Genomic DNA, 20,771 nt, shown 5'->3' on the forward strand with positions numbered 1-20,771 from the left:
CCCCCATTTATTTAATCGCTGGTGGAGCAGCTGCTGTGCGCAAGTGTCTTTCCCGGAGGAATGTGGCCACTGCCAGCGAGCCGAGGGGCGCGGTGCAGACGCTCTGGTAACCTCTGTCGTGTACCCCCGTACCCAGTTTAAACATTGCTCCGACACCAGCACAGATGAGCCTACGGCCGCCCCTTTAAATCGGCTAATCCTCGATTTCACTTTTTTCCCTAACTCGTGTCGGTTAGAAATATGGTTCACTGAGGAAGAGGAATTAAGAGAATGCTCAGAGAGCGTTTTTTCCCTCCTAAAAAGTAGCGTTGCTTTTTTTTTTTTTCACACGCAGGCCTAAACGGTGTTATCATGTTGCATAACTAGACACACTGCCCTTCTGCGATATCCATCTCTAAGGCGGATTTTTCTTTGAGATTACTTCCGCGACATACCATTGTTCCAGGTTTCAAAGGAAAAAAAAGACAAAACATTAGATCCTGTACTGAGACCCCCTCCAATAAAGTTGACCACCTCGTTCTGCTAGTGGCACCAGGGAGCTGCTGTTCCACTGCTGTGAAGATCACAGTTTCAGTTCCTGTTCCAGGCACACTGATACAGGCAGCGGTGTAACTCCAGGCCAGGTGCTCTCCTGTGGGGGTCTGGAGAGGGACCGCAGAGGGACTTCCCCCAGAAACACGGCACTGACCTCAGCCATCCGCAACCCACCCTTCTGGCTACACACTGGTGCGCAGGGGTGGAACACTATAGAGTTGGCAGCAAGTGCTTGTTGGATGTGAGCCCTCACCAAGCACAGGTGAAGAGCGTTATACTACACTGGGTTAGTGGCCTGTAACAGGAGCTTTTTCAGCTGCTCCACAACCCCCCACCCCCTCCGCGCAGTCTCTTCCTCTGCCCGTCTGGCTGTTGCTGAGTGGTACTGGGAAAGCATACGGGCACCGATCGCTCATTAGTGGAGTCATGGGCTCCAAAACAAACAACAACAAAAAAAAGAAAAGCCCAGTCCATTTTCCATTTTAAACCGTCATGGGTGGCATCAGCTGCAGAAACAGAGAAAGAGGAGAGATGGGGGTGGAGGGGGTGTCCTCGGCTAGCGCACCGCCCATCGCCGTGACCATCTTGAGTTTGATGGCTAGCGTGACGATGGGAGCTGAACTCCAACTGCTAGGTCAGTTCTGGGGAGGCAGGGTTGGCACACCCCCACCCCATCCCAGCCAGGAGCGCACCAAGGCACCCCAGTACCGCCACCACACACCAGCCTGCTACGGTACCAGGTGCCAATAGGAGCTTGGCGGGGCAATTAATATGCCCCTCTAACTAAACCAAGGTTTGCACAAAGCAGAAAGCAGCACAGAGAGAATGGCAGGGGTTGGTTTATTAGTGTTAAGGAGAATGACACTAATGGCAGAGTCAGTTAGAGAGAGTGCTGTGCTTCTTTATCTGTGCCACTCCAATCCAAAACATGGCAAAAATGAACGGGGGGGGGGGGGGGGGGGATGCTGAAGGCAACATCAACAAATTTATATATACAGTCATTAAGCATATAAAAGGTTTCCATAAAAGACATCCATTATCTAGAATCTGGTTCATCCAATGGAAAACAGATACATTAATGTTTATTTAAAAAAAAAAAAATCCCTTTTGTTCTCCAATGTGTCATGAAGATCAAAGAGGCTTCGTAAAGCGGAGCTGCTGCCTTCGAATGTGCAGTGAAGCAGAAGGGACGCTGTGGGCAGCTCCGTCCCATCCGGAGGAGACGGGCGGGCGAAGGCCGGGGTCGTGGAACGTTTCAGACGGTCCATGTTGTGCCTAAATGCTTTGATTGAGCGTTGAAACATTTCTTGCAGTGTGGTTCTATAAATTGTGCTATTAGTCAGACATCAAAGATCTTCACTGCACATAAAAGCAAAGGGGGGGGGAAAAAAAAAAAAAAAAAAAGATCTGACAGGTGACGGGTTTTTGATCGGAAAGATTAAGGACCATGAGTATTTGTGCTGCCTTAAGTGTTTCATTTTTACAGGCTTTATTATTTTTAGACCTCTTTATATCTCGATAGACGAGCACGCTGGTGTATCCTCAGTCATGCTGCCCCATAAATCCCTTCTCTACACCCCCCACCCAACCCCCACCCTGAGCATCTACAACTCAAACCAAATGTTAAGCAAAATCCTGTGATGCATTACGAGCACATTACATCCATATTCCTTTTATCTGAGCACATGACTGACAACTGATATTACAATTTTCTTGCATGGTCAAAGCAGATATCCAACTTCCACACAAACAAGGTCGCTGGAGTAGCAGCCAGTTTGCCCATTGTGGTTAGAGCGGAGTGTGTGTGTTCAGAAGAGGTCACCACTCCCTACCGTGTAAGGGCAAAGGGCCGTGCTCACAGATGCTTGTGAAAACATTCTTCACTACTCTACGACCTGTATAGTCAGTTTATTCCTGGAGGTCTGGGGACTTAAAATCTCTCTTTTCTACAGTCATCGCTCCCTCTCACAAACATCCACCCGCACAAGCGCACGCAAATAAAGATGACTGTGACCATCAGTGCTTTTCATATACAAGGTGTATGTATGTACATTCATATACATAAAAAAAAGAAAAGAAAAATGAGTTAAAAATAAAGAGAGTGCAGCGTTACCGGGGCCCCGTTCTCCCACAGTCCTCGGGGACGTCCCCCAGGGGACGGGTGTGCGTCTGCCTGGAGGCCGTCCAAGAGCAGCAGCCAGGGACGCGTCAGGCCAGTCTGTCAGTTTGCGAGTTCAATGGTCAGTTCGACGTCCGTTAAAAGTTTCCGTGAAAATGTGCACATCTCTCCCACGCTTCTCATCGGGGATGGACAACGGTGGTGCAAATGGAACCAGTAGTGGTTGCTGAAGGGTAACAATGAGCGCACACGCTCGCACACTCGCTCACACATTCGCTCGCACACTCTCGCGCACACATGCTCAAACTGAAAATAAAACGCTTCTTTATTCAATAGTCCTTCTTTATCTTGTAGCCTATCTAGTTTCAGGTAAGATCTCTGGCCCTTAACACAGGGCCCTGCCGTCCCTGGCTCGATGCGGCCCCGCCCACGGCCCGGTCGTGACCCCGCCGCCGACAGCGCTATATGAACTTGAAGCACTTGGTCTTGTCGTGAGGCAGCCGGGTCTTGAAGAGCACCGAGTCAACACGGAACTGCGTGTAGAGCAGCGGCATGTAGCCGTACACCTTCACGAAGAAGTTGATGCACTTGTGGCGCTCATGGAAGTGCGAGTCGTCGTGCGACAGCGCCTGTGGGCAGCCAGGGCAGCGGAACGTCCAGCGTGACGTCACCTGAGCGGGTGGAGAGGGAGGAGCCAGAGTGAGACATGGGGCGGGGTGGCGGGCACTTTCACTTCCCCGACGTCGCATCGTGGGCCGATTCGCCCGAGCAGGTTGCGTTCCTTGGGTTCGTCTGACCTATCGCTGGGTTTGTCTGATCTATTGGCGAACCACTGCGGATAAGGGTGTGGGCTTATGGGTGGGGAGCGGGAACAAGAAATGAACGGATCTAGTAAGAGAGTTTATGAATTTCCAGGGAGGGATAAATATTCTGTGAGTCAATTCTTCTGACAAATAAGATCACAGTTCATAAAGTTTTATTATATCCAGTCCCCACGCTTCAGGAAAGAGAACTTGGAACATTAAAGTGCCCCAAAATCCAGCCCTATTTCAAGTGTGAAACTGATTTCAAAGTCAGCTGGTTTGGAGAACGTGAGAAAACCTGAACTGTCTAGCTCACAGCATTTGAAGTCTTTGGGTGTGAATACACACGCACCCATCAAGAGAGTCACAGTCTTACTTTGCCCATTTCTTACCCACATTATACTGACACAATAGCACAGTAGCCTTTCTATGAAGAAAGGTCAATACGTATCATAAGGTCTGCTTACCTATTGGTTAAAGCACAATTCAGACTGAGCTTCTAACCCGTCAAACAAGTCAAACTAATAGTGTATCTAATACTGTTTACTATAATAAGACAGACAGACCCACATGCAGATGTGCTTTGCTCCTCTGACACACTGACCTTGATGGGCGGCTTGCGTGTGATATGTGACACCAGGAAGTTCATGGCGATGTCCTCACAGTTGATGTATTCATCTACCATGTCCCGAATGGCCTGGGGCATCACGTAGGAGTACAGATAGGCATAGTACTGGCCAAGCAAGAAGAGAACAACTTCACAAAGACAGTCCAACCTCACAAGGACATTCAACTGATTTTCTATTTGCCTTTGGGTGTATTGTTGCTCTTGTGTTTAATAAAAAACTACATCCATACAACCACAGGTTCGGATTTGTCAAATCCGACTATAACGTAACTAAATATTCTCCATTGACATTCCTTCAAAAATAATTACACATGCTTTCAACCGGTTTTAGTCCTTCATAGTAACAAGTATACATGTTAATATACAAAACCTGTTAACTGTTACAACAACACATTTTCATCCAACACATTATTAAAACTATACCATAATACTGACGTTTCTAAAACTAATTTAGCACATGAAAAAATAGACACGGTCTATGTCCGAAATGGTCTCCCCGTGTACTCACTCACTAATCCCCACACAGGCAGTTCTATGTACTACACTACACAGGTACCAGTTGGGGAGACGACAGACAGAATTTGGGCAAGACTGGTTTGCGTCCTGTACATCAACAAGAAGTAGACTAGCGGTACAATCGACATGTCTACAGCTATGTCAATAAACACAACTGAGTGAAATGCTGTAATGCTGAAACTAAACAGAACACTTAACAGCAAACTGGGTGCCATTTCAGACACGCCGCTGCGCTTACGAAGTTTGCCGGACGCTCTTACTCAGAGAGACTTAAATATTAATCAGCGGGATGGTACGTATGCTTCCTGGGAGTCAAACCCGTAACCTTGGTGTTACTAGCACCATGCTGCTCTACCAGGTGAGATGTTTTAGGAACAAACACAACAAGCCAAAAAATGCAGAACTACATAATTAAAGCCAGTGTGTTCTTCCGGAGGAGACCCCTGGGAGCAGACCCCTGGGAGCAGCTCTCAATGTCACATCACACGCTGACTTCACACATTCAGTTGACTTTGACCACACGGTGGTAAACTGCATCAAATAGTGAATTACAGTAATGTTTCATTCATGGACTGCCAAAAGAGGATATTACAATATGTCCTTTGTTAACCATTACCAAAATACTGGTGCTTGCAATTCTGTTATCAAGGAATACAAATAAAAATCACCTCCTGTAACAATTTTTAACATGGCTCTATGCATCACCATCAACCTTGATCATTCCAGACGTGTGTGTTCTGTTCATGCTATTCCCAGAACTCAACAAACCGTTTTAAAATGCAAAAACGGAGGCCGATCTTTAACCGAGTCACGTTAAGGGCATATCGCGATAGCGGCGTGCAGCAACACGCTCGCTATTTTTTCGGTCCACGTTGCGCGGCTCTTGTGACAAACGTAAGCAGAGGGCTTTACCTTGTGGAAGAAGGCGGCCCCTGTCAGTACCATGGAGAGCTCGCACGAGTAGTTGGAGTTGTAGAGCCAAGACTGGTGGTTGACATCCCAGGCATGAAACCGCCCCGGGAAACCGACAACCCGATCTCTGGCCTCCCGCCAGACTCTGGGAGGCAACGAGACATGGGGGGGGGGAGAGGGGGAGGGAAGACCGTTTAGCTCGGAACAATGATTGAAAGGGTAGTGATTACTCTGGCTGCACCTTTCAGTAGCAGATTCAAGTTAACTGACAGTGTAGGAGGTCTTAATGCGGTGAAGGGCTTTCTGAAACGGGTTTCCAGTGTTCACTGGCAACCTGTGGCCACCAGAGGCTGCCTCATCGAAACAGGGCTCGGTGTAGCTCAACACCCCGGCTGCTGATACTCTCCCTCCCAGCAAACCATCCTCACCTCCACAAGACTTCTCACACCCACACACACACACACACACACACACACACACACACACCCACCCACACCTAGCAGCAGCAGGTCGAGGTGACCGGACTCGAAGCCATTCAAGATTCCACCGAAGAAGGCTGACTTTGCCGGTGACCTTCACGCACTGCTAGACTCAGGCACCCGGGAGCACAGGAACAGTGAAAGGACAGGCTTCTGTCCTCCACCTGCCGGGCCAGATCTGCCGCAGCCCTGCTGAGCCAGCGGTCCTGAGCACGTACTCCGAGCCCTTCAAACATAGAGAGAAGGCCTAGCGCTACACCTGGCCCCCGACACACTTTCTGGAGGGGGGAGGGGGGGGTACAAAACACCACACCACCCAAACTCCCTACTGAAGCCTTGTTTTAGGTGAAGATCCCACTGAATCTGAAGGTGCTTGTCGACAATGTCAAAAGACCACGCTGACACAAAGCAGCTCTGGGCAAGCCCAGTCCGAGAGGGAACGCTTCAACACTGCACGAGGCCGTTTGAAACAACGGAAGTCTAAAGTTCTACGTTCCTCCTTGTGAAGCAATGCTTTCACTGTCGTCCACACAGCCTGTGAAGTGTGCAAACTTTTTTTTTCTGGAAAAGAAAGAAATTTTACGATAAATGCCCTTCCTTTGCCTGGAAACGTCCATTCCCTCTCGTGACACCGGGCCTTTCCCCTCAACTCCCATTCCTTGGAAATCAAGGGAAAGACAAAAAAGGCAGGGAGCTAGACACACAAACTAAACATCAGATTTTCACCTGAACCCAAACATGATTTCGTCGTGTCGAAGATGGGCGTCGTCGTCGATGGACAGGATGGCTTCCGTTTCCACGGCGTCCCAGGGAAGGAAGCGATTGTTCAAGCTGTTCTTCTCTGTCCGCACCACCTGTGAACAGAGGTGCAGCTGCCAGGTCAGAACAGCGTACTGTTAGACACCGCAGAGATCAGGGACAAGCTGCAATGAGAAGCCTGAATCTCACACGCATGTAACACTGCCTTGGGTAGCCAACAATTACTTGTGAACACAATTAATCTGAGACAAGTACATACATGACTTTAATTAATTAGATAATCAGCATTCAATTTTACAGCTATTTTGGGACTATGGGAATAGAAATCCGGGTTAAACGTTTCCACTCAGATTCCCAGTAAATTAAGCAAATGAAAAAGAGATGAGCAAAGAACGTTCCAGAATGGATTAGGAGCTGCATCAGAGGGCACTAAATCTGGTGTGGCGTAGAGTTTCCATTTCAAAGTCAACGTTCCTGATATTATCTGTTTCCTGTAATATCAGCAGCTGTAGTCTGGCTGAACGTTGTATGTGTGTGTGTTTGTGTTTTTAAATAAATACAATCTGCTGCAGAACATTATACACCCAGCACTGTTATTTCCACACCTTTTCTGCCCCAGAAAAATACCACAGGCATATTTTTACGGCCAGAAAATGTTTTGGTCAGCACTTTCAATTTTTATCACTCTTAACAGAATTTTATATTTCATATTTAATATTATATTATCATCTCCCCCTGTATTTTAGACATTCGAAAAGTGTGTGTGCACGCGTGTATGGGGGATAGGGTGCACAGCCGTCTGGTTCTCTCTTTTCGTGTTTCGTTCTTGTATGAATAAATGCTTATGTCAGCTTGCAGTCAAGCTGTGATGAAGTTTGCTGACTCCACAAAGTTTCCTTGTTGACATACTGCACTGGTTAGCTGAGAGCAAGTTACCCATTTCCACTAAAGAACTGGTAGGTTTGGCCACATCAAAGCAAAGCCATCTGAACAGACTGTGATGGTGTGGTTTAATGATGAAGCTCTTGTCTGCAGGCAGCATTGCTGAATATTACTGTGTAGTCAGCCTTCAGAATTGTACAAGATGGACTTTAAAAGCGAAACACCAACCAGTCCTATACATATATTTTTTGCATAACAAGGTTGATAAAGGACAGGTGTGACACATGACCGATTAACAAGGGAGTGGCGTAGTGATAGACACACACACACACACACACACACACACACACACACACACACACACACACACACACACACACACACACACACACACACACACACACACACACACACACACACACACACACACGTATGTCTCGGTGAGGTTTCAAAAGAAACAGGATGTTTCAGGGACCTTTCATCAGCTGTGCATATATTATTGCTTCTACCATTTTTACTAACACTACATCTGTACATCTTTACATATTTACCAACTCACTCTCCATCTGGAATCTGCTTCTGTTGTGTGCACACTCTTGCACTAGGCCGATGAAGAACCTCTTTCTGAAACCTTTTCCCATCTGATTCAAATACTCATATACGCAGATCAAACAAACTCACCACAATAGGAAGGCCGATGTCTGGCCAGAGAAGATCGTCTGAAGGTGGCTTGGGGGAATTCCAGACGACCACCACCTTGTTGAGATAGGGAAGGCCATTCAGCCTCTCCAGGGAGTTCATAAGCACTTCCTCCCGCTCGTATGTCAGCATCACCACGGTGAACTGTTCTCGTGGGACGTTTCCGCCGAGGGCTGCCTGAAACTCTTTCCCAGAGCCCCCAGACCCTCCGCCGATGGGCCGGAAGCCAGTACCTGAGCCCAGGAACTTTGCCTCTGAAGGAAGTACGGGGTCCAAAGGAGTGTGGGGGAACAGATGGAAAGGTCCCGGAGCACGATTCCAGGTCAAGTAGACATCCGATACCGTGTACGTAAAATTTCGCAAAAATCTGGGTGAGGCGTAAGGCGGTTCAGTTTCTACTGGCCCAAGGTCCAGATCGCCGTTGTCGGCCATGTTGGCATCGGTTCCAGCCATTTTTCCTGCTTTGTGAGGGATCTCCTGGGCAGGTTCCTCTTTTATGGGTGCGGCGGGTATCTGAATGCGGGTTCGGACACTGGCCAGAATGGTGTTGAAGATGCTCTCCGAAGTGGAAAAGTACGTTTCCCAAAGGAATCGGCCCTGCCGTCGCATGGCCAGCAGGTCGTTGTCGGAGAGGCTCCGCAAAAGAAAGTGCAACTCTGTGATTCGGGGTTTGGGTACCATGATGGCTGCCTCGTTCCAGCGTATAAGCTGGTGATACGGCAACTTGGAGTGGTCGCCAAGCACCACGGGGATCGCGCCAACCTCCAGGGCCTCGAACAGGCGCATGTTGCAGCCCGCTGACGCCACCAGGTGTCCGTTGCCCGGAGCGATCACCAAGGCAAACGTGGACGCTTTGAGTATCTCCAGTCTTTCTTCACGCTCCCCGCACAAGGCCCACTCAGTTGGCAGGCTGGGCCTCGGTCGGTTCTTGCAGGTGAACTCGACGAGCACCTGGTCCAGGTGGCTGTCTTGGACGGCTTTGAGGGTGCCAATGATGCGGTCGTCATAGTCGGCCGGCGGGTCCCCCTCAATTTCCTCCTCGAAGGACTGGGGCGGCACTTCCAGCAGGCTGCTCCTCAGGGACTCCACCTTCTCGCCCTGGAAGGTGAAGAGGTATTTCCTCTTTACCGGTACTTGCGGCGGCACCTCCAGGAAGTTGGGCTCAGACAGAGCGTGGACCATTGGGGACACGACCAGGTCAAAACCGTCTCTGTACTGCCGCTCCAGGAAGGTGGACTGCGCAACGGCTGCCCGGCCCGTGCTGACGTTGTACAGAAAGTTCTGAGTCAGCGACTTCCTGGACAGGTGCACCAGCAAGTGATTGTGGCCGTCGGATCTCCAGTACGGCAAAGCTTTCAGCTGCCTTTCGAGGTCCATGGGGGAAGGAGGAGAAGACAAAGGTTCCTGTACCTCACCAACAAGCATCACGTAAAGACAAGCGATATTTGGATTATCAGTGACATACACGCTGCTCTTTACAGATGATGCAAAGGCCTGTTTGACCAGGGGATCGACGTTCTCACCCCAGGAATAGGACCCCGTGTCATACACGTAGACCGGAAACCCGGACGTCAGCGGACACCTAGCATAATCGAAACAGGTGTGCAACCTGCAGGCTGGCACGGACCTCGGAGGAGGCAGCCCTGGATCATCTTTGTCAGGCAACAGTCTGATCGGCAAAGACAACTTTGGTTGGTTCTGGGCCATGAGCTCCTTGTAGGAGTGCTCAGTCTGGCTAATGACATTTTTCAGCTGCAGCAGATCCTGCTTGGCGCTGTCGATGCTGCGCTTGCAGGCCTCGATGCGCAGGTTGAGGCGGGCTATCTCGCCGTTCAGCTCCTGCCGCTTGGCCTCCAGCTGGAGGAGCTCTTCGCTCACCGACTCACGGATGCGGCACAGGTCCTGCACGTGCTTGGCCTCACACAGCTCACCGCCGGGCCGCGGCCCGAAGATGCGCTTGTCCGGCCCGCCCGCCTCGTCGATGGTGGTGAGGTAGTAGTGCGCGAGGAGCGGGAAGAAGACCAAGATGAAGAAGAGCATGAAGCTCAGCCAGGTGAGCGGCAGGCGCCGGAGCACCCACGACTGGCTGCCGTTGCCTGTGGCGCTGCCGCCGCGCTGCATCGTCCCGGGGTCACTCTCCGCCACGCCGCGCCGGTAAAGCGGGTCGCCGGGGAGATTCAGCAGCCATAGTGTGGTGTTGGCGTCCGGATTGGATTTGCACGTGTACGTGGAAAACAAAGCATGCCTTGCTCTTTAAAGGACTTTCAAATATAAAAGTAAAAAAACAAACAAAAACAAATCTTTGTCTTCAAATTTCCCGGGGCTTCAAATAAAAGGAAACTTCATCTTCGAGAGAGCACGGTCTGAGCATATCGCCGGTTTTTCCTCCTCCCTGCTGCGTACCAGTGCTAAGAACTACCCGATGGTGGAGGCGAGGTACTGAAGAGGGAGGTGGACACGATGCCCTTTGCTGAAGTGACAGCTAGAGACGTGGCAGACGGGCATGTGTCTCCGCATCGCTGCCCTCGTCAGAGCCATTCTGCTCAGCATGAGCCCATGGTGGGGTCTGTGGCACGCTTTCTGACCAACTGTGTGACATCAAGCAGGACTTCAACCGGACACTCAATCTGGGACACACACACACACACACAGAGAGAGAGAGAGAGAGAGAGGACTTGTTAGGCAAGCAATTAAAAGTGAATATTGCTACATCTGCTGTGAAATTAAAACCATCGAGGATATCCTTTAAAAAAACAAAACAAAAAAAAAAAGCCTTTTCATCCCTCTCTCGTGTTTATAGTACTGCTGATGGACACGTGTTCGTCTTACCTACATGCGGCTTTAACATGAGCTTTAAATAAATAGTAAAAAAGAATAAATGAATAAAACAAACAAAAATACATGCGCATACCCTGGAGCTTAAAAATTAATACACATCAGATTTAGTTGGTTTTTTTTAGCACCGATTTTCCTGTTACACGGAGATCTTTCCTGGCAACCATTAGGACAATCCAAGCAGGGCTTCAGACAGACAGATCAGCGCAGGACGAGGAGCCGTTTTCTCTCTCTAATGGAGCGAGCTGTCACACGGAAGCTGCACCTGCTCTCCGGCTGGGCGGTGGGGTGGGGGGGGATGGGGAGGAGAGCCGTGTAGCATCCCACAAGCCATTACCCGTGCCGCACAGAGCATGCAGAACACACGCGCGAGTCCAGTCTCTGCACGGCAACTGACAGTTCGTGAGGCTGAGCTACCAGTATGGTCGGGACTGACCGTGTGCGAGGTGAAATAAATATTATCGTGCTGTTATGTGCAGTTTTTTTTAAACAATAATCTGTTGTTTAAAAACAACAACAACAATGTCAGGGTTCTTGCACCCTGACAGCCATTATCAAAATAGCTGCTCTGAGGAAATAAAAGGGGAAAGGTCCATCCTTGGCCCTTAATTAGGAAATAAAATGTTTCATTAAGTGGCTGTATTAACCAATCAAGAAACCTCTTTATAAAGGAGGCGGTCCTATTATTACCTGCCTGTCAATTATTTCACAGGAGTGTGGTCAGTATATAGCAGGGGAGACCGTGGGAGGAGCTATAGCTGTGGGAGGGGCTATACCTGTGGGGGGGGCTTTGGACGAAGGATTAGATGAAGAGCATGAGAATGAGCGTTGAGGATTGAAGGGTCAGAAGCGAGCAGGAATGGCAGGCAGACAGACATTGCACCCAGCAGCTTATAGTTCCCCTGACTGCCATTAAATCTGCAAGATATTGCCAAAACCTCACCAAGCCGTTACACTGCCCAGGAGGAACACACGGGTGAACCCTTTAATCAGGACACTCCCAGCACACAGGCTCTGCGACTGTTCACAGGGCCTGTTTATGCACTATAAGAACATAATTACAGAAATACCAGCAGCTGGCAAAGGTCAGTAATAACAAAAGACAATATACGGCACAGCCATTACTTGCAGGCGGAAAAGAAAGGACGAGCCTGCCACGTCAGGCCGGTTTTACTGGGACGAAGTTCTTTGGCTCGCCCCTTGAGGAGTTTGAACCCTCCAAGCTTCCCAAACCTGGCAATGAGGATTAGCCCGTCGAGGATGACTCAGCCGTTCCATGGAATAGCGTTCGTTCCGTTGTTAATCCTCCTATTTCAGGAGGTGCGCTGGGAACACCGCTGACAGCGATAGAGGACAGAGTGTTCAGGCCTGGGCGTTCGATGACTTCAAGTCTCTCCCTCATCTCGCAGACGCAACGGCAAGACAACGCAAACACTTCCCACTTAGAATTCAGGTACTTAATTTTGCACATTATACCGTAACTTCTTATCCTCTGTGTATTGATAGGCAAGTGTGTGTCTACATATTTAAAAGAGCCAATAAACCCGTGACCATGAAAACAACCTCTGCGTTCCAAAAATAGCTGCACACGTATATGCCGGGATGACAGTCGGGTCTTAAGACTTACAGATTCTCACCTTATCGAAAATCGAACGCTTATCCACCGAGACCAAAAACAACGTGGAGTGTAAACAGGTAAAAAGAGGTCCTGGTGTAACTGACCTGGTACACCTGGCAAGGTATTTACACCACCAGAAACATGGGTTTGCTTCCGAGGGGAGCACGTGTGCTGTCACAGCGGCAAACACACAAGTCACTGCGGATATGTGTCTGCCGAGCACTGTAAATGGTTTTCAAGTTAGCGGCGCCAAGCCTAAGCGCCATGTCCGTGAGAGCAAACAACTCCGGGGCAAAGCCACTCCCCTGAGCGTCCAACCAAACCCGCGTATTCTCCGCAGCAGAGCAAACTGATAACAGACTCAGGTAGGCATTCAGATCCAGTCGCCAGATTGAGAGCCGAGTATCGTACCAATAAACTGTCGTATGACAGAAATGAAAACCCACAGTGGAAGGCTCATAAGAAATCTCTCACACACACACACACACACACACACACACACACACACACACACACACAGCTCTGAAACCTTCTGTGTTCATCAAACATGCTACCCCATGCACACACAGATTAGATACGCACACTCCACCTAAAAGAACCGATGCCCCAAAATAGATAGGCTATTTCAGGAGTTTAAAAAAAGCATGCCCCTACACAACACGCACACACAAAATGACAAAAACGTACCACATAACGGTCTTCAAAGATCGCTTTGGATAAATTTGTAGTTGCATTGTGTAATCCTATGCGGATGCGCATATCGATAGTACTGAATGTCTTGGTGCTGAAAACCGGAGGCTCACAGTCATCAACTGTGAGCCAGTAAAATACCCGATTTCCCCCCCACAGAGGTCAGCGATGGAGGTTGACAAATTCCAAATTTAACCCTGAGGTTGGAAAGACAAAATTTTTCACTTCTAGAACTTCGCGTGTTATTGCTTGATTCCGAACCAGGAACAGCACAGCCGTTTTTCATCCCCACAGCTGGAAACACCCCAGAGAGTGACACCGATTACTCTAATTAATGCCGATTCAGATGCCTGCATAAAACAACAAATCTAATCTGATAAAGGCTGAAGGCTAGAGAGCACCAGACGAGCGGATAAAACGACTTTTAATTAGGCATTAAGCAAACCCAAATGTATGCGCGCCTCAGCGCATCGGGGTGATTTCCTGTTGCGGCACGACGGGCCCAGGGACACGCGGTGTGTGTATAGCCATTCCACCGCAGGCAGACAAGCAACAGCAGGCCTGGTCCGTGCCTGCGCAACCGCGGGGGAGGACCCCCGGGGTCAGCGGGAGAGCAGAGCACCAGCTGGTACGGGCGGAGCTGGGTGCGTGCGGAGGAGCACGGTACAGGTTGGGGTGGTGTTGAAGCAAGCGCAAAGGGGAGAAGGAGGCAAGACGGGAAGACTGACAGGAAAAGAGAAACTGAAACCGAATCCTTTCCGTACCCGCGGGCGGCGACAAAGGCGTCTCGTCCGCATTTCTGCCTCCAGCGCGGAGATTAGACAGAGCGCGGAGCTGGCCTTTGGCCAGCGCTTCAGCAGCTGTTTGTGGCAGCCTCGTGATAAGGGGCGGCATCTGGTCCTAACCGGAACGTTCTCGTGCACGTTTCACGTCCCGCTGCCTGGTGACTAGGCGTCTTCTTGGGGTCGGTAACTATGCTACTTTTGAGGGACTAACCAAGGAGTGACTTAAACGAGACGCGCACTCGCCTGGAGAGAAGTGCGTGATAGAGTGGACCGCCAACTGATGCAGCCAGGCAGTGCTGGAGCCTGACGCTTTATCCCCACTCAAGCAGGGAAAGAAGAGAGAAAGAAAGGCTTTTGATACCAAAAGACTAGCATACAGGAGGAGTGGTGGAGCAGGCAACTGTGTGGAGCCCAGTGGGCTGGGGAGCAGCTGTTCTCTCTCTCTTGATTTCAAAGGGCCCTGAGGGCCTCTCTTCTGGCTACAGACAGAGCAGAGGAATGCTTTCTGTTGTACGTACATCCATCTGTTAGCTGACATTGAAATGGACGTGCATCACGAGGAGCCCTCCAAGCAAAGCGCGCCCAATGGCTGGAGGACTACTGCCTTCAAACGAGCTCTGAGCGAGCCCCACGCAGCCTGTCGCCAGAACAACACGCCTTCTCACTTTGTTTTCCTGAAGCCACTGACACTCTTGGAACAGCCAAGCCAGAGGGAGGAGCAGGTCTGGGCTGAAGACAAAGCAAGGGGTTTCATTTAAGCAGCTAATTACAAGAAGGAAGCCTGCCTCCCGACGCAGCGAGTCACACTGGTTGGGTGTACGATTAGAGAGCGGCGAGAGCACGGCTTTCTGGGGACGAGGCGTTCGTGACTGCAGTGGCTTCTTTAGTGCCAAGGCTGTGGCCTCCTTCCCGACCACCGCGTACTACCGGGGATTGCTTGACGGTCACCTCTCATGCTGGACACGGGCTCTCAGACCCAGAGACTAGGGGAGGGAATTTTTTTGGGGTTTTTTTCATATTTTGGATGGAAAAGGGCATTCTTGTAAATGAAGCCTTAGCCCCAGAGAGAGGTCAGACTACTTCCTGGGAACTGTCAACATTTGGTGACTGGACACGGCCATTCTCTGCGGCATTGGGACCCGCTTTCAGACACCGAAGATGCCTCCTTGCTGGGTGTTCTGATATAGCACAGAATTAACACGATCCAAGAAACAGAAATCATTTGGGCAAAAATAAAACAGTACCAGTCACATCACATCATGGGGTCACCACTGAGTTATGAATATACTGCAAAGCTCATTGCGTCATGTAGTAACATAATCGCAATATATTATTTTGCCCTGCGCTATGCAGCCCTAATCCACATTTAGACTATGTTCAAAAGAGCATCTGCGATGCAGTCCAGTGAAGCTCTTTAGTATGTGAATGTAGTGGTGTCTACTAGGAGAAGAGTGATTGTCCAAAAAAAAGAGGTACTCATTTTAGCAGCCCAGAACATGTGGCGTGATGAAACTACCTAGCTGATAATGACAGTTTCCTCTAGGCGATAATGACTGTATTCCCTAGCTGATAATGGTCCTCGAGGAACTGAACAGCTAACGTCTGAAAGAACCCTGCGCTGAGGTGTCAAAACAGCAGTCACCCCTGTCTGCCTGAGCAACTGTCACTTCTAGCTGTTTCAGTGGTCACAGTGTGCTCTTTAAAACTATGCCTTTCCACGACTGCATGCTTCGACGTCCCAGGTGGCTGCCAGAGTCGCCCTCGACGCCGGGGTGCAGCTCTCGAACAACGGCGCGACGCTGCCCGGGCTAGTGTTCCACGCCGGTAACCACAGACCCAGCAGGAGCTGGAGCGGGTGTGTTGTCAAAGGGAATGTGCTGTCTTCTCTCATGGTCCGGAACTGCGAATCCTTTAGAAGCTAGATGGCCAGAACACTCCAAGATAGTAGACTGACCACTCTGCAAGATAGGATTAAGGTTCCAAAATATGTGCAATGATTTCACGTCTTACACCATTGGGTTCGTTATGCTGTGAGCTTTCTGTTAGTGTGTCAATAAATTGCTACTTAAACTAAGACGTTTTGCATTCTGTACTTGATTGCTTATTGCCAAGGTAATAGGCACTTAAGCATTAATGAACCAAATGAAGTATAACTTTTGGCATTGGACTCTTACACTCTTATGATTAACTTAAAGTTCATCAAATGTTATTTATTATTTATGATCTTACTACAGCAGTCTACATCATCGGGGGAAGATTTTTTTTTATATAGTTTGCTCGCTTTTAACGAAATTTGCAACAAAAAAAAGTCATAAAATGCAAATCGCAACCATATTCCAAAGGCCCACACTCGGAGAGATACCGGCGCACAAGCGTAAAGAGAGCTCCGGCGTTAACGACCGGGAGGAACACCTCCCGACGGTTCCACAAAACTCATTAAACGCCAGCGACTCCGCTAAACGTCGCCGAACGTCCCCAGGCCGGTTATGGACAAGCCCCGTCCTGCAGTTCCCGTCGCGCCTCGGCTCCCGCGCAATTTTGGTCAATTGAGAAACGCGAGGTTGTACACAGCAAGGCCCCGTGAGTCGCTACTTCGGCTCTCATCTCTCCAGCCATTAAATTTCATTACCGGGCCTGTCGAGCCACCGCTACGCTTTCGTTTTACACGGGCGGATCAAACGCGGCAAAGGCTGCCTGCTAGCGCAGCCCGGCTCGAGGACGTTATTCGAGAAGCTACCACGAGATAGACACGCGCGTTAACGCGGGAACGGGACAGGAATAGGAAAGACTAACGAATTGTTCAGGTGAAGGGACTGAGATCGCGGTTGGAGTTGCCCCTTCTAGCACGGCCAATATATGACAAACATCTTTAAAATGTGTTCTGAACTACTGAATTATTCACTTTATCCACAACCTGTCTGTAACCCCCAAAATTCGTGCAACTCCCAGCTTTAAAAACACTGCCGTAAACAGCATTGCAGGCCTCACGTCAAAAAAGGCGCTCAATAATTAACAGCTGGTATTTTTTCCATTTGTAGTTTAATGTGCATATCTTTGAAGTCCATGCAAGCCACATGAACTAGAACACCAAGGTCAAACACACCCTGTACAAACATATCCAGGTCAAATCATAACGATATTTGCTATGATGCGTGTCCTTGTATAATTCAACAAAAACAACTTTTTAGCCAATCAACAGATGTTTGGGATTCAAGAAGAATAATGTTATATAAAGCAGGCCTTTCTTGTGGGGTTGATAAGATCTCAGCCTTGTGAGTGCAAGACAGGTTTAGATATTACTGTGATACCATGAAACCGTGTCATTTTCAGGCTACTAGGCATTTTTAAACTGTAACAGTCCTAGAGTCAGCAGTGGACGACAACAAACACCAACTTCCAGATCTTAAAAGCTGGATGTGTGTTAAATCAAATGTCATATCCAAAACCAACCAAAGGCACTGGTGACATTTCAAACCTCTGCCATACCCCCTACAAGAACAGAACGCGTTTCATTTTTCCTAGGTCTTCAAGGTGTTGGAAGCTCAATTGCATCAAAGCATTATGGCCACAAACTACTAAAGAGTTCAAGTAATGCTTTCCAATGATTAAAATAGTCAGCGTTTGTCCCGGGGAGGTGGGGGGACAAGGCTCAGGAGCTGAACTAAGACCTCAAGAGCACTGGAGTGTTCAGTGCATACTCTGCCCCAAGACATCCAACTCAGCTGAGGAAGCATTTGGCAATCAGCTGATCATTTCAAATCTGGGACACTCCACATCCATTCTATCTTACCATGGTCAGTGTTAGGGCTGCAGAGTAAATGGCAAAATAACGAGCAAAATCATAACTTGCCTGAACACACGAATAAGTGTGCAGTTCCCACCTTAATGCCAGAGTAGTGTGTTGAGAAACTTAACCACAATCCATTTCACACCCCAACCAGCATGTGTTGGCCTCTTCAGTAGCCAACATCCTGCCAGCAACCACAGTTGGAGGGGGCTAATCTTAGTTGGAGGGGGCTAATCTTAGTTGGAGGGGGCTAATCTTGGATCTGTATTAGCCCCGAAGAATGCAACGGAATTGACACACTCATCCAGCGCTGACCCTTGGAAGGAGCCAGAGCTGCCGCGTTTCATCTGCCCGTGGCAGCGTCAATCCGGTCAGGCTCCTTCGGGCTCTCTGGCGGGCCCGGGTGAGAGGAGGTAACCTCCTTGCCCGCAGCTGCCCGGGGTGCGATTAGTTTTCCCCTGAAAATTGGGGCATGGGGGTGGGGGTAGGTGTGTGTGTGTGCGCATTTGGAGGTCCCTGTGGGTCAGCTATGCCTCGCTCCACGGAACGAAGCCGGGGCCCGACGCGGAACAGCTGGAACAGAGAAAAGGAGGGAGGAAACGCAGCCTCCCACAATCTCCACGGGAACCAGAGTGAGGAACTGCAGTGGCGGCCCCGGCTGTGCAGGAGCTGTGGGCTACGTGGGTCCTCGCTATATCATCACGGGTTGGAGAGGCTTCAGAGAGATTATTAAAATCGCAGCTTGACAGAACCGCGCCAGGCGCACGGCACCACCCTGCTGCCATGAGGCCCTCAATGACGGTGAGACATTCGCATGCAGATCGGGAAAGACACTGCGTGGTCTGTCCCAACTGGTCTGAAAGTAATGCGATTTCCTAACTATGTAAAGCCAAGCCTCAAATTGCTTGGATGCTCAGATATATGACAAACGTGTCTTAGACTCACAGGAAAAGAGAATACATTGTTTAGCTGTGCTAGAGTGAAAGTGTCAGAAGCAGTTTCAAGGATTACCAGTATTAATATGATCATTTTATTATTATGAAATTACTATTATTTATTTAAATAAAAAAATACTTGCTGCTTACCTACCTAAATCAAACTAGAACCTGCAGTAAACATTGTTTAGTACACTAAACACTTAAGCGAGACCAGCAAGTTTTACTCATCCTTAGGAACGACTGTTTTCAGATAAGCATGTATAGCCCATCATTTGAACATGCGGATATGCCCCCTTTCTATCTGCACAATGCACTTCAACTCCTCATCAGTTATGCTATTACACGTCTCACGCACTTATATAAACGCAGGCATCGCAATACACGGACAGACACACGGTGACACCCACAGAGAGCCTACACAGTTCTGTAGGTAACCTAGTTTCGTTTACTGCACGATGACAACGTAATCGCTGGATTACGAAATGCAAAATGCAAAATGCAAAATCATCACTGAAAGATCCAACTTAATCATCGCGTGCAGCGAGGCGGAAATTACGCGCATGGATCGCGATGTGTCCGATCACTGACAGCTTACTTCGCAGCTGACGTGACAGCACATGTTGATCATAGTAAATAAAGAATCGTAACGCACTGATAAGTAACCTAATCCGGGTGTGCGTCCTAAAGAGGAAGGACGGCATGACAACGGTGTAATCTCCGATCGCTTCTACAGTAAAGGGCACTTCACATGAGTGGCTGTGCCGCTTACACGGCTTTTCCCGCGAAGCTGTCTTCACATTATGAACGTTAATGTCGTCGGTTTTCTCCTACAAACCCAAATTGCGTCGTTTGATCCATCGATCGATATGATGATGTTGACTGACTTATCCACACGTCACACTTTGCCTGTCAGATAACCTACCTAGGTCGGATGTTTCGCAAAACGCTCTTAAATACTGCTGTGAATAAAGATCGATAGTCGTACCAACTTAACTAGACGCAAACGATTATCTTAGTGGTGCGTTTCAACAGACCCAGCTAGCTGCTCTGGCTGTGGCTACCTTTGATAGCACTGGCTGGGGATGGAAGCGAGAAAGAAAACGAATCTGTGAGGCGTGTAATCGATTTGGCCAATAACTACTAGGGCTGAGATAATCAGCTCGTTAGCCACAACGACCGCTGTTCGCTTTCGCTAACAAGCTGCGCTCTCCGGCTAACAAACGTTAGCGACGCAGCTAGCCGTGCTACGGTTCTTACCCGGTGCGAAGCTCTGCATCGGAAACACGGATTAGATCCTTCGCTTTGATGCAACTCCGTACAAACGGCAATTTAATGATGTGAGGAATTAGAGGAAATATCCCACGGCGGGTAAGTACAGGGCGCAAGGGCTACTGGTCAAGCTCGGTTAGCGTAGCTGGTATTCTGTGTCCAAACGTCCACGGCAGGCACACAATCTGAACTGCATTGTTAGAACAGCTATGCAAACAGTCGGGGCATGCTGGGAACGTTGACGCTATTCATGTCTGTGCTGTGCAGTGCAATAGCACCACCTAGTGGATAGATACGTTGTTTGCGTTAAAATAGAATTTCGATCTAGACGTTTTTGATTCTTAGGAGCTAGAAGTTTTATGTTTAGACGTCTCTCTACTCCAGTGCAGTAGGTGGCGGTAACAACGAAAGATCGTTTTCGCAAAACGTAGAGAAACCCTCGACATATGTTGCCATGTTGAGAAGCAGATTCCCCATTTACATTCACTGAAGTTGGCACACTCTGCAAAGAATTCATG

General features: G+C 49.0%; 1 protein-coding gene across 1 annotated transcript; it reads right to left on the reverse strand.

The window, feature by feature from the left end:
* Positions 1-1,357: 1,357 nt before the first annotated feature.
* Positions 1,358-20,450, reverse strand: extl3 (exostosin-like glycosyltransferase 3). The gene is made up of 6 exons (XM_027000797.2): positions 20,242-20,450; positions 8,314-10,958; positions 6,718-6,845; positions 5,513-5,657; positions 4,061-4,189; positions 1,358-3,324 (listed from the first exon to the last, which is right to left on the reverse strand). The coding sequence occupies exons 2-6, from the start codon at positions 10,450-10,452 to the stop codon at positions 3,115-3,117; spliced, it is 2,751 nt and encodes a 916-aa protein (XP_026856598.2). The 5' UTR covers positions 10,453-10,958; positions 20,242-20,450; the 3' UTR covers positions 1,358-3,114.
* Positions 20,451-20,771: the final 321 nt, after the last annotated feature.

Source organism: Electrophorus electricus, chromosome 3 (genome assembly GCF_013358815.1).
Source record: "Electrophorus electricus isolate fEleEle1 chromosome 3, fEleEle1.pri, whole genome shotgun sequence".
Lineage (NCBI taxonomy): Eukaryota > Metazoa > Chordata > Actinopteri > Gymnotiformes > Gymnotidae > Electrophorus > Electrophorus electricus.